This window comes from Eptatretus burgeri, chromosome 13 (assembly GCF_056783735.1).
Source record: "Eptatretus burgeri isolate ZD-2024b chromosome 13, Ebu_testis_v1, whole genome shotgun sequence".
NCBI classification, from domain to species: Eukaryota; Metazoa; Chordata; class Myxini; order Myxiniformes; family Myxinidae; genus Eptatretus; species Eptatretus burgeri.
In genome coordinates, this window is record NC_140973.1 from 24,881,148 (window position 1) to 24,897,098 (window position 15,951).

The following is a 15,951-nucleotide window of genomic DNA, read 5'->3' on the forward strand; positions in this document are numbered from 1 at the left end:
CGGTATGCAGGTGAAGTGAACCATGGCGGGCTGGGTTCTGACACCACTCCGCACTTCCATTCCACCCTGTGAGATGAGACGTCGTGCTGGCTTGGTTTCCCAAGACGGTCTCGATGGTGTGGTTCCTTCGAGTCCACGAATTATCATGCAAGAACCAGGCTACCTCTCTGGCACTGTGAATTTAAACCACTGTGTTAACATGGAGTAATGTTGTGGATGCAAGTTGGAGTTCTGCATTTGTGACAGCATGCTAACTAAAGTTTATAATGAAACTTTTTTTTTTAATGTCAATTATGATCCAATTGAATCAAAAGCTTAAGATTGAAAGTTGTATGGTTTTAAAATTTTGAACTGGTCTGTGATTTCTGATCAATTTGGTTATTGGTGTTATTGATTTTTTAACTCCGACTTCAGGATGTATAGCTTCTACGCAGCAGCATCCAGGTGCTGTCGGCCCTACGATACAGGATGCCACGAGGCTTACAAATCGGCATACATGTGGTACCACGTTATGGAGGGGTTTGCTTTCATGATCTTAACTTCACTATCTTTTCAATTCCTTTTTATCAAAAAACAACAACATTCCGACTCGTTTTATTTCCATGGCTCACATTTATCGACAACGGCTGTTTTGAGGTATGCAGCAAGTATGACTGTAGGTGTACCGGGAAGTCGAGTTTCTGAACATATGGAATCCTTGCACTGCCAGGCAAGTACTCCAAATGCTGTGACTTGATGGACTTCTAAGTTGTGTTTGCTGTTGGACTCTATCAAGAAGTTTAACTTTGGAAGTAGTGACTATCTAACTACTCAACTGGGACTTTGGCCTCTGTCTCCAGAGTATCAATGGGTATGGTTTGTGCTTGTAACCTAATTATGTAGATTAATTTTGCTTGATGGGGTTAAATGTGAACCTTGCAATGCTGCTCGACTCCCCCGTCACACGAGTACACAATGAAGAGTGAAAATGCTTGTTCACTCTGATCAGCTGTTGATTACAAAATACACCTGTTCTTGGAAAAACTTTTTTTTGGAAATGTTTGTATCTGAGTAGAATACTTCACGACCACTGGTTAAAGAGGTAAACCTATATTTTTGTATTACGTATTTGGCCTAAACTAGTGGGTAAAACTCTCCTTTTGGAGAGTCCTTAATCTACCCCGAGGTTTCTTGTTTAACAGGTTATCTGTTGGTGATAGCTGGATGCTAAAACTTACTGGTCATAAGAAAGATCTTCCTGAACCATCACCCGAAAGCAGCATGTACCAGTCACCTACATTTGCAGAAGTATACCTCAATGTAGTCGAAGAAACACGTTTTAAATGAGAGATCATTTATTTGCCTTAGGGTTAATCAGGTAAATGTGAACGGGTCACATGAATCTGGATCAATGTGAGTTTCTGCAACTATTTCCCCACCAAAGAGAAGTGAGATGGCCTTGTGTGCAGCACACTTATCTTGTGGGCAGTACACGGCATTCCGAATGGATGATTGGCCAAACTGTGCTTGCAGGGAACCAGGTGCCTGCTCTCGAGCCGTGACCGGATTAGTAGGGCCCACAAGCTGTTGGCATTTCTTTATAGCGTCCTCTCTTGAGAGCAACAACACAAGAGAGGGATCTCTGCCAGGGAGAAAAAAAGGTAATGTTAGACTATGTATCACCTTAAGTGGGAAAGGTCTTCCATTGTGATGTTATGCTGTTTTGCTTTTAATAATATGTTATAGTTGTAGTTGTAAATCGTCTAATAGCAGGATGAATATTGAGAGTACAATGTCAACTTTTATGCTAATACTCCTGGCTCTGGGGTGGGGGGGTGGGGGGGGTGTTTGTGTACATGACTATAAGAGCGTTACCCAAAATTTTTTTTGTTCTATATGCCAAGACCTTCAAAAAAAGTTTAGGTAATACCTCCAGATCAAGTACGTTTTTCTTGTGACGATGTGTTTGATATGTACTCTGAAGATCCCTCAGTGAAGGACAGTGAGAGAATGAGGCGATGTGATAGTCTTCCAATTGAGCACAGTTCTATTGAACCAGGAACACCTCTACCAAAAAAGATGGAAACTTTCTGGCCCTCAAACATCAACAAGCTTCTTTTGGAGAAGTGCATCTATTGTCATCTTTGAGGAAATGCTCCTGAAACTCATCAATACCCCACTGTGGTGAGCCAGGTAACCAAAGAAGATGATAATTGGCAGTGTGTCATGGCTCACAAAGGTGAATAAAATGTGATAGCTCATCTTCAATCATCTTTATAAGAAGCTGACTTCGAAATACCTCTTGATGTCTTGGACTCACTAAAGGCAGGACACAAATTATGTGTTGTCACCTCAAATGAGACTGATGTCATTGCTGCCCTGCACTACCACATACCAGTCTTCCAGCAGCACAACCTTGAGCAGCTGTGGATGCGAGCTGGAGTGGGTGACACCACTCGGTATGTGCCTCTTCATACCTTGTTCCAGCATGTGGGTCATCAGCTCTGTGCAGTACTACCACCTGTGCAGAGCCTTACAGGGTGTGACGTCACAAATAGAATTGGATCAATCAAACACAACACTCTCACAACACACAACCAAACAGACCACACAACCAAACACACCACTCAACCAAACACAACACACACAACCAAATACACCACTCAACCAAACACACCACAAAACACCAAACACCACACAACCAAACAAACCACTCAACCAAACACACCACACAAACAAACACACCACACAACCAAACACAACACTCACAACACACACACAAACACACCACCAAACCAAACACAACACTCTCACAACACACACAAACACACCACATAACCAAACACAACACTCACAACACACCACAAAACCAAACACACCACAAAACACCAAACACCACACAACCAAACAAACCACTCAACCAAACACACCACACAAACAAACACACCACACAACCAAACACCACTCTCACCACTCACACACAAACACACCACCAAACCAAACACAACACTCACAACACACACACACACACCACATAACCAAACACAACACTCACAACACACCACACAACCAAACACACCAGACAACACACCACACAACACACAACCAAACACACTACACAACGAAATAAACCACACAACCAAATACACCACTCAACCAAACACACCACACAACCAAAGGAGCCACACAATCAAACACCGCACAACCAAATACACCACTCAACCAAACACACCACACGATCAAACACCACACAACACAACACTCAACCAAACACAACACTCTCACAACACACACAAACACCACACAACCAAACACAACACTCTCACAACACACACAACCAAACACACCACTCAACCAAACATAACACACTACTCAACCAAACACAACACACCACACAACATATGCACAACACACAAACACACCACACAACCAAATACAACACTCAACTAAACACAACACACCACACAATCAAACACAACACACAATCAAACACACCACACAACACCCACACAATCAAAAACACCACACAACACTCTCACAACACAACACTCTCACAACACACAATCAAACACAACACACCACACACAATCAAAGACAGCACAGAACAAAGCACGACACTCACACCACACAAGCAAACAGACGACAGAACCAAATACAGCACAAAACCACACGCAACACACCACACAACCAAACGCATCACACAACACACACAAACACAACACTCTCACAACACACAATGCACCACACAATCAAACGCACCACACAACACTCTCACAACACTACACACAATTAAACGCAACACTCACAACACAACACACAACCCAATACACCACACAACCAAACGCATCACACAACACACAACACAGCACACGCACACACAATCAAACACAACACTCTCACAACACACAACCAAACAGACCACACAACACACCACACAATCAAACGCACCACACAACCAAACGCAGCACACAGCACACGCACACACAACACAATCAAACACAACCAAACACACCACTCAACCAAATACAACACACCACAAACCAAATAAACCACACAACCAAACACACCACGGACCACACAACCAAACGGACCACACAACCAAACGGACCACACAACCAAACGGACCACACAAAACGAAAAACACCATGCAATCAACACACCACACAATCAAACACACCATACAATCAAACACAACACTCAACCAAACACAACACGCAACACACCACACAAACACAACACACAACCAAATACACCACACAATCAAACACAACACTCACAACACAACACACAACACAACGCACCACACAACCAAACAGACCACACAACCAAACACACACAAACACCACACAATCAAACACAACACTCACAACACACCACACAACAAACTCACAACACAACACACAACCAAACACAACACACCATCACACACCACACAATCAAACACACCACACAACCAAATGCACAACACACAAACACACCACACAACCAAATACAACACTCTCACAACACACTACACAACCACACGATCAAACACAACACACAACCAAACACTCAACCAAACACAACACTCACAACACACACAAACACACCACTCAACCAAACACAACACACAATCAAACACACTCACAACACACCACACCAAACACCACAACACACACACACAAACGCACCACTCAACCAAACACTCTCGCAACACACCACACAACACTCACAACACACCACACAATCAAACACAACACTCACAATACACCACACAATCAAACACACCACACAACCAAATGCACAACACACAAACACACCACACAACCAAATACAACACTCACAACACACTACACAACCACACAACACTCTCACAACACACTACACAACCCCACAACACTCACAACACACTACACAACCACACAACACACAACCAAACACAAACACAACACTCACAACACACAAACACACAACACACCACACAGGCAAACACACCAAACAACCAAATACACCACACAATCAAACACAACACTCACAACACACCACACAACCAAACACAACAAAAACCAAACACACCACTGAACCAAACACAACACACAACCAAACACAACACTCTCACAACACACCACAAAACCAAACTCTCACACCACACAACCAAACACAACACTCACAACACACCCCACACAACACACCACAAACACACCACACAACCAAACACAACACACTACACAACACCCCACACAATCAAACACCCCACACAACCAAACACAAGAAAAACCAAAGACACCACTGAACCAAACACAATGCACAACCAAACACAACACACAACCAAACACAACACACTACACAACACCCCACACAATCAAACACCCCACACAACCAAACACAAGAAAAACCAAAGACACCACTGAACCAAACACAATGCACAACACTCTCACAACACACACACAAACACACCACACAACCAAACACAACACAACACACAACCAAACAGCCCACACAACCAAACACAACACTCTTACAACACACAACCAAACACACCACTCAACCAAACACAACACACCACACGATCAAACACACCACACGATTAAACACACCACACAACCAAACACAATCTCACACACCACGCAATCAAACACAACACTCACGACACACAATCAAACAGACCACACAACACTCACAACACTCTCACAACACACCACAACACAACACACAATCAAACACAATACTCACAACACACCACACCAAACACACCACAACACACACAAACGCACCACTCAACCAAACACTCTCGCAACACACCACACAACACTCACAACACACCACACAATCAAACACACCACACAACACACAACCAAATTCACAACACAAACACACCACACAACCAAACACAACACTCTCACAACACACCGCGCAATCAAACACAACACACAACCAAGTACACCACTCAAACACACTACCAAACACACCACAGCCCACAACCAAATACACCACACAACACACACACACACACACACACACACACACACACACACACACACACACAAACACAACACACAAAACACAACCAAACACAACACACAACCAAACACAACACTCTCACAACACACAACACAATCAAACGCAACACACAACCAAACGCACCACGCAACCAAATACACCACACAAACACACCACTCAACCAAACACACAAATACACCACACAACTCACAACACAATCAAACACAACACACAACCAAACACACCACAGAAAACACAGCACACAACAAAACACACAACCAAACATACTCTCACAACACACCACATACACACACAAACACAACACTCTCACAACACACAACCAAACTCACCACACAACACAGCACACAACCAAATATACCACACAATCAACCATACCACACAAACACAACACACAAACCACAACCAAACACAACACACCACACAACCAAATGCACAACACAAACACACCAGACAACCAAAGACAACACTCTCACAACACATAACACAACACACAACGCAAAACCAAACACAACACACAACCAAACACAACACACACAACACACCACACCACACACAACACACCACACAACATACCACTCAACCAAACACAACACAACCAAATACACCACACAACCAAACACTCTCACAACACACCACTCAACCAAACACAACACTCTCAACACACACACAAACACATCACTCAACCAAACACTCTCTCACAACACAATCAAACACACAACACACCACACCACTCAACCAAACACACCACTCTCACAACACACACACAAACACACCACACAACCAAAGACAACACTCACAACACACCACACGATACAACACACCACACAATCAAACACCCCACACACAACACACAACCAAACACACCACAAAACCACACACCACACAATCAAACATACCACACAATCAAACATACCACACATACCACACAACCAAACACACCACACCAAACACACCACAACACACAATCAAACACCACACAACCAAACACACCACACACAAGACACCACATGATCAAACACACCACTCAAGCAAACACAACACACAGCCAAACACACTCTCACAGCACACCACACAACGAATCAACACGCCGCACAACGAAACACAACACTCACAACACAAGCACAAACACCCCACACAACACTCACAACACACACGCCACACAATCAAACATACCACACAACAAAAACCAAACACACCACATAAGCAAACACACCACACAACCAAACACACCACTCTCACAACACACACACACACACACACACACACACACACACACACACACACAAACACACCACACAACCAAACACGACACAACCAACACATACACACACACAATCAAACACAGCACACAACCAAATACACCACACAATCAAACACAACACTCACAACACACCACACAACAAACTCACAACATAACACACAACCAAACACAACACAACACAACACACAAACACACCACACAACCAAATGCACAACACACAAACACACCACACAACCAAACTCACAACCAAATACACCACACAACACACAAACACCACACAAAACACTCACAACACGCACACCACTCACAACACACACACCACTCAACCAAACACACCACACAATCAAACACACCACTCAACCCAACACAACAAAAACCAAACAGACCACTGAACCAAACACAACACACAACCAAACACAACACACACACACAAACACACCACACAGCCAAACACAACACTCTCACAACACACAGCCAAACACACCACACAATCAAACGCAACACAACACCACCAAACACAACACTCTCATAGCACACCACACAATCAAACACAACACTCACACCACACAACCAAACACACCACACAATCAAACACAACACTCACACCACACAACCAAACACACCACACAACAACCGAACAGACCACACAACAACCGAACACAACACTCTCAAAACACAACACTCTCACACCACACAACCAAACACAACACAACAACCAAACACACCACTCAACCAAACACACCACACAATCAAACACACCACTCAACCCAACACAACAAAAACCAAACAGACCACTGAACCAAACACAACACACAACCAAACACAACACACACACACAAACACACCACACAGCCAAACACAACACTCACACCACACAACCAAACACAACACTCTCACAACACACAGCCAAACACACCACACAATCAAACGCAACACAACACCACCAAACACAACACTCTCATAGCACACCACACAATCAAACACAACACTCACACCACACAACCAAACACACCACACAATCAAACACAACACTCACACCACACAACCAAACACCACACAACAACCGAACAGACCACACAACCAAACACAACACTCTCAAAACACAACACTCTCACACTACACAACCAAACGCAACACAACAACCAAACACAACACTCACACCACACAACCAAACGCAACACAACAACCAAACACAACACTCTCAACACACACACACCACAGACTCACAACACACCACACAATCAAACACACAACACTCACACCACACAACCAAACACACCACACAACACAACCCAACACACCACACAACACACCACACAATCAATCAAACACGCCACACAACCAAACATTCCACATGGTTTCTTCAAGGTTTTATCCGTGGCGGTGGAACATCAAGTATGGCAGCTCAGACAGTTCGAACCGATGGAGATTCTCTGTTGTGTAACTTTGGGGAAGGCAGACAAAGAGCACATTCATCGATGGACACGTGTGGTCCAGCAACTCTGAGGAGGGGCAGATAGCACAAATAGCGGGTGGTCTACCATTAGAGAATTACCATCAGAAGACCAATAAAAAGGAACCATCATCATAGGTGGACCTGCGGTGAGGGATCGCAAGACCTTGAGATGCGGGCGGGTCCCTCCTTCACGCTCAACATGTAAAATAATGTGGATTGCCTTGTGCAAGTCTTCGCCCACAGGAAACCTTGTAAATTCTACACACGAGCTCTTTGGACATCTCAAATAACTCGGCGCAAATGTTTGCCGGGTAAGTTTTGGATGTCGGTTTGGAATCTTTTATTCCTATTTAAAAATATTAGTGTTCACTCCAGGTGGACGGAAATAAAAAAGGAACATCTACATTCAACACTGTACGAGGCCATTGGGTCTGTGTGTTCACACAAACCACACCTCCTTTATGGATACACTCGATCGGGTTTGATAGTTCATGGGTACACTCGATTGGCTTTGCTGGTTTATGAGTATACTGGATTGGGTTTGTAAATTTACGGGTATACTCAATAAGGTTTGATAATTTATGGATATACTTGATTAAGTTTGCTAGTTTCTGGGTATACTGGATTAGGTTTCTCATATAGGATTAGGTTTGGATTAGGATTAGGTTTTTTATTAAGTAGTCATGAGGATTATTCGTTTGGGTATGCTCGTTTATGGGTATGCTCGTTTATGGGTATACACTATTAGGCTTCCTAGTTTATAGGTATACTCAATTAAGTTTCCCAGTGTATGGGTATACTCAATTAAGTTCCCAGTTTATGGGTATACACTATTAAGTTTCCTAGTTTATGGGTATACACTATTAGGTTTCCGAGTTTATGGGTATACTCAAGTTTCCTAGTTTATGGGTATACTCAAGTTTCCTAGTTTATGGGTATACACTGTTAGGTTTGCTAATTTACGGGTATACTCAATAAGGTTTGATAATTTATGGATATACTTGATTAAGTTTGCTAGTTTCTGGGTATACTGGATTAGGTTTCTCATATAGGATTAGGTTTGGATTAGGATTAGGTTTTTTATTAAGTAGTCATGAGGATTATTCGTTTGGGTATGCTCGTTTATAGGTATGCTCGTTTATGGGTATACACTATTAGGTTTCCTAGTTTATAGGTATACTCAATTAAGTTTCCCAGTGTATGGGTATACTCAATTAAGTTCCCAGTTTATGGGTATACACTATTAAGTTTCCTAGTTTATGGGTATACACTATTAGGTTTCCGAGTTTATGGGTATACTCAAGTTTCCTAGTTTATGGGTATACTCAAGTTTCCTAGTTTATGGGTATACACTGTTAGGTTTGCTAATTTATGGGTATACTCAATTAGGTTTGCTAGTTTATGAGTATACTCAAGTAGGTTTGCTTGTTTATGGGTGTTCAATCTGGCTTGCTCGTTTGTGGATATATTTAATTGGGTATGCTCGTTTATGGGTGTATTTGATTGGGTATACTCGTTTATGGGTATATTTGTTTGGTCATGATAGTTTATGGGTAAATTTGATTGTTTATGCAAGTCAATGGGTATAGTTGATTGGTTATGCTTGTTGATGGGCATATTTAATTGTGTATGCTAGTTCATGTATATAATTGATGGGTATATTTGATTGGGAATACTCGTTTATGGGTACATATGATTGGGTGTGCTAGTTTGTGGGTATACTCAATATGGTTTGTTAGATTGTGGGTATATTTAATTGCGTATGCTCATGTATGGTTATATTTGTTTGGTTATGATAATTTGTGCGTATAGTTGATTGGTTATGCTAGTTGATGGGCATATTTGATTGTTTATGCTCGTGTATGTTTGATTGGGTATGTTAATTTATAGGTATACTCCAATAGATATCATAGTTTATGGGTATATTTTATTGGGTATGTTAGTTCAAGGATATACTCAATTAGGTTTGCTAGTTTATTGGTATATTTCATTGGGTTTGTAAGTTTATGGGTATATTTCATTGGGTTTTCTCGTTTATTGATATACTCTATTAGATTTGCTCATTTATGGGCATAATTGATTAGGTTTGCTAATTTATGGGTATATTCGATTAGGCTTCCGAGTTTATGGGCATGCTCAATTGGATTCTTTAGTTTATGTGCATGGTAAATAGGCCTTTGCTTTTTTATGGGGGAATTTCATTGGGTTTGCTGGTTTATGTTTTTATTGCATTGGGTTTGCTTGTTTATCGGTATGCAGGTACTACATTGAGTTTGTTCGTTTATGGGTGTACTCAATAAGGGACTTTCAAAATAACATAATCATTTTGACGCATGAACACTTATGAGGTCTTTTGCGCATGCGCCGTTTTCATTTTCAGCGATTCTCTTCTGCAAGACAGGGCTCTTTTAACCTGATATTGCAATGGCAAAATCTGTACTTCAAATGGTCTTTTTAACATAAATTTCAGCATTTAAATGAAAGAGTGGCAATTTCAAAATGTAAAACCATATTTGTTGCAGTGTTCCTGGATTCAAATCGGACTCACGAAAATATATAGGGATATGAGAAATATCCGTGCATCAGAGGTGTCGAGTTCCTATCATTTCCTGTTAATGGAAGCCAGCGATCACAGACAGACTGACAGATAGACAGACACTTCTTTTAGCAAACTAGTGGTCCCGTTGATCCATGGAACCAAATTTTCAATTGGTCTAATAAATGTAGGAACTCATGGCAAACATTTGGAAATTAAATGATACTACTATTAATATTGTTGTTAATATTATTGAGCATTAATTAATAGATGCTTTGTTACAATGTTATTACCCTCGGCGAAGGATTCGGAGAGGGTATTGCATTTGGGTCCATTTGTTTGTTTGTTTGTTTATCGGAGACATGGTAGACACCGGGGACATTTCAAACTCAGTGCAATAAAATACAGCGCATGCGCTGTAAAAATTTTAATGAATTCCTTCAGGTCAATAACCTATATTTAGTACAAAAATTCAACTTCCCATGCCATTTAGTTGAGGAGATATCATCATTTGATGAAATGCCGTAAAAGTGGCCATTTGGGGGTAGGGGTGACTTTGGTTTACAATGAGCTCTATGGTCATCACACAAAGCCCCATTGTGATAATATGGCAATTGAATTGCTCAGAGAACTTAATAATGAAACTTTTGGCCAAATTTTATAGCTCTACTTACAATATTAAGTCATTCAGAGACCATCAAACTTTGAGCTACTTTCAAGTTGAAAGCTATTTTTGACTATAATTACGTAAAAGTTATTTTCTACTGTGAACCAAGTTTTAAGAGAATAAATCATGCTAAAATGTGTTCAGCAATGCATAAGTAATTGAAGTAAATCAAAATTAATAATTTATGGATGTTTACTAAGATTTATTACATCTAAACCCAATATGGGCATTTTGATTCAATTATAGTTTGCTGGTAGCCAACCGCGAATCCAAGATGGACCCAACAGAGAAAATGTACTTGATCTGGAGGTGTTACCCAAATTTTTTTTGAAGGTCTTGGCCTATAAAACAAAAAAAAAAAATGGGGTGACGCTCTAAAAGAGTCATGTACACAAACGCCCCCCCCCCCCCAGAGCCTATACTACAAGTTAAAAGAAAAAAAAAGTGTTGTTAGTTGAAAAGATAGTCTTTTCCCATTCAACATTGGCACATTGCAATCCTTCTGGGATTCACATTCACACAACCTATCCCCCCTACAACACTGTCTTTACTTGCATGCGGCTTCCAGCCTCTCCTCAAAATTTCCTTCCTCAGCCTCCTGGTGCTGCCACAACTCTGCTGCAGTATCACGATTCAGCTGCTTCGTTTCCATGGCACCGATATCAAAACCAGCTTCTTGCAGCTGTGTCACAATTTCATCTGATGTGGGTTTTGCAATACATGATGTGATAAGTCTGTTTCCTGCCAGATTCCAGGTTACTCACCCAACCAACAAAGAATGCTTGTATTTTAATTCCATGGTTTAAGTCAAATGGAGGCTTACCCTTGCTCTTGTATCCATCTGGAGTGATCACTACAACAGTGTGCTCTATGTCGAGGAGATTCTCCAGCTCCACACGTGCTGCAGCAGCATCAGCACTGCCATGGAGCTGATTGATGGAAGTACCATCCACAGTAAACTGTGCTCGCAGGCTGCACATAGTTTAGTACAACTTTACCTCAACTCCACCAACAGGAATTTTGTTTTCATGAGACAAGGATGAATTGAAGTCAATACTCCAAAGCTGCTGTATCAATAATATAATGTAGTGGGGGTTGGTGTGAGGTGAAGGGAGAGAGGCTGCACATGGAGCAGGAAGAATTCACAAAATGAATGGAAATGAAGGTTTTTACAGCTTAATGTAAAATGTTTCATACCAGTTTGAAGCACAGAGTTTGGCCTCACTTATATCGGCTGGTCCAAGCATTTCCCTCCACATCTTTGCACTATTTTCTCTGGCCAGAGCTAGAACCAGTGATGGTCCACTGCATAAGACAGAGAACATGCATTTTATCTGCAGGAGGGACGGGGGCTTGAGTGAGATTTTCACAGGGCATAAAGAGTGCACCGAAGGATCTTAAGCCAGGTGTTCAATCTGTATTTGGTCGGAGATCTTAAGGATCCTGTAGTATTTTTCACAACAGCAGGTCATTGTATCAACATCCTGGCCAAATTCCAAATTTGGATCCTCGCCTGTCACATGCAACTGGTGGTGTCACTCAAGTCCGACACAGGTGTTTCTTGCTACGGAGACCTGCATTACCCAAGCAGCAGTGACATGCAATAATGTATTGAGGACTGAGTTGGAACACCGTTCTCGACAGAGACAGGCCAATGCCAATATAAGCCACCAATTTTCTCACTGATTATACAGATACAAAGTGGCAGTCTGCATTGCTCACCTAGATTTGCAAAAGTTACCATCAACAGCAGTCTTGGAACCAGTTAGATTTACGTGAGAGGGTCAAAACGGAGTAGATGAAATGAGTGAGGATGCAGGAAAAATATAAATAACTGCTAAATGACCCTTCATTTGCAGGTTTGATGGCTTAAGTGTACTTGCTCCAGTCAAGTCGTAAGCCTCCAGGTTGCTCGTCTGACAAGTCACCAAATTGAATCTTACAGCCTGAGATAGGTAATAGAGACCAATGGGCATCAGTCATTTATATAACTGATACCAGTTGCACAAGAGGCATTCGGCAACAGTCGAGGGGGGGGGGGGCAAAGAATGCAAACATTTTTGTGTCCCTACTAAATGGATTGACTAAAGTTACTTGGTTATCATTTTGGTACAAAAGTCAAAATGTATGGGTATTTTGTTTGAAAAACAATTCTTTTGAAAAGTTAATCATCTGGTGTGATTATTTCAAAGAAACTACACTACACAGCAGCAAACTTTGTCAACACATCACATTTTGACATTTTCCACCTGTCATCAGCTCAATGGAGGTGTATACTGATTGCAGTGTTTCATTGTACTTTGTTCCTCAGTGTCTTAATTCAAGATTGTGGAATTGGGGATGAGCATTCATGCCAGATTCGAATGAAGGTGTACCTGGTCATGCTCTGCACAAGTTCTGGATAGGTCTCCAATGCTTCTTGGTCTTTGTACAACTCCAGCACCTGTTCCTCAGACAGAACAAACTCCCTCTCAAGTGTGATGATGAAATCAGCCTCTGTGATGGTCGTTAGAACCATTGCTAGGATGGGTGAGGATCAAATAACAGGACAACAAATAATTCAACTATAACCACAGTGTGACATTCTTTGGGTTTTTTTTTTTGGTGGGGTGGGGGGGGGTTTATGTTTGACCCATCAGCTTCGTATGGTTATCATCACCATCACAAGCGTTATGCAAGGTTCATGAACAAAACAAGCATAGATAGTGCTTGAAAATGCAAAGCAGGAGTGCTGCCTTTTGCTGGAATGCTAGTGCCCATTCTAAACAATCCTTAGGCCATTACAGGTTTGCTCATTGCTAAGTCAATGTGGATAAAGCTGTGGTCAAAACACCAAAAACAATAAATGCACAACCGAAACAATCGCCTCCTTTCCAAAACCATTCGTGTTTTTATATTTGTTTTCACAAAGATTGCAGAACTAAAACACACTTTTGCAAAACACTTAATACAAATCCCTACATTTAGCACAACATTAATGTGAGAGTTCATCGTTTTCTTATTGAATCCATATGTTTGCAAGTGAAAACAATCAATTCCAATATTGCATTAATTTACACTTCACGTGTGCAAATGCAAATTTTTCAATCATCTTTCAGACTTTAGTCATTAATAAAAGGGGCCAGAGATGAACTCAGTTGTGGGAGAGAAATGGAGCTGGTACGAGAGGGAAGACAAGCTGGAGCTCGAAGAGGCCGACATAGAGGACAAACACTTAATCTGTCAAATGAGATACGAGCAATTTCATCGAGTTGCGAGCTCGGGCAAACATGGAGGAAATATAACCATGTGTGCTGCCATTTCGAGAAATGGTGTAATCTCCGATAATGCCACCATAGGCTCATATAACACAGCACACCTGCTGGTATTCCTAAATTCAATGTATGAAAGTCTTATCCCCAGAAGAGAGTTTTGGAAGGGTTAGATCTGTTAAACTGTCATTGTATTGGACAATGCTGGGTTTCACCATTCTTCGCTTGTCTGAGGGTGGTTTGAAGCTCATGCACACTTCTCAATGGTGTTCGTCCCTCCCTACACTCCCTTCCTAAATCCCATAGAGTAGCAGTTTTTTTCCACCTGGTGCTGGAAAGTGTATGACATAATCCCCCATAAGCAGGCAGCACATCTCCAGGCAATGGAGGAGGCATGTCAATATATCACTCCAGATTTATGTCAAGGGTGGCTCTGCCATGCAAGGTGCTTTAAGGTCCCCTGACATGCAAAACTTTCTGGTTATTTATATATTAACTTGACCTTCCTCGTGAAGAAATCACCCATGTTTTTTTTTTTTTTTAAATAAAAAATGGGATAATTAGAGCAATATTTCCATCATTTCTGGTGCTTTTCACAACTTGCTATGCCCCACCCCTAAAAAAAAAGTTGACCAGCGAATCGCAGTCTTGACGTCACATACAGAAACTCACACAGAGTGGATTGACTCGAGATCTCTAGAGTCTAGAGTAGTCCGATAAATCCGTCGTCCGTCCGACTAGGCCGATAAATCTGACGTGCTGTAGCTTTCTTTTATTATTCTCTTTTCTTCATCGTGTGTG

General features: G+C 41.6%; 2 protein-coding genes and 1 long non-coding RNA gene across 10 annotated transcripts in view; 2 read left to right on the forward strand and 1 right to left on the reverse strand.

The window, feature by feature from the left end:
• LOC147014086 (stAR-related lipid transfer protein 3-like) overlaps positions 1–1,023 on the forward strand; it is a 107,446-nt gene extending 106,423 nt beyond the window's left edge. Inside the window, 1 exon segment of the mRNA XM_085851745.1 lies at positions 2–1,023. Coding sequence (XP_085707871.1) covers positions 2–72 — 71 coding nt within the window. The 3' untranslated portion in view covers positions 73–1,023.
• The window catches only part of NME9 (NME/NM23 family member 9), a 71,960-nt gene continuing 56,010 nt past the window's right edge, over positions 2–15,951 (reverse strand). For all 8 annotated transcript variants that reach the window (XM_085851737.1, XM_085851743.1, XM_085851741.1 and 5 more), the window contains 5 exons: positions 14,275–14,419; positions 13,097–13,204; positions 12,723–12,871; positions 12,451–12,598; positions 2–1,621 (listed from right to left, as the gene is read on the reverse strand). In XM_085851737.1, the coding sequence (XP_085707863.1) occupies positions 1,354–1,621; positions 12,451–12,598; positions 12,723–12,871; positions 13,097–13,204; positions 14,275–14,419 (818 nt within the window). In that variant the 3' untranslated portion in view covers positions 2–1,353. The remainder of the gene's footprint in view (positions 1,622–12,450; positions 12,599–12,722; positions 12,872–13,096; positions 13,205–14,274; positions 14,420–15,951) is intronic.
• LOC147014091 (uncharacterized) lies at positions 1,513–14,761 on the forward strand. The gene is made up of 2 exons (XR_015050641.1): positions 1,513–1,640; positions 14,211–14,761. It is a non-coding gene; the product is annotated as an uncharacterized LOC147014091 (long non-coding RNA).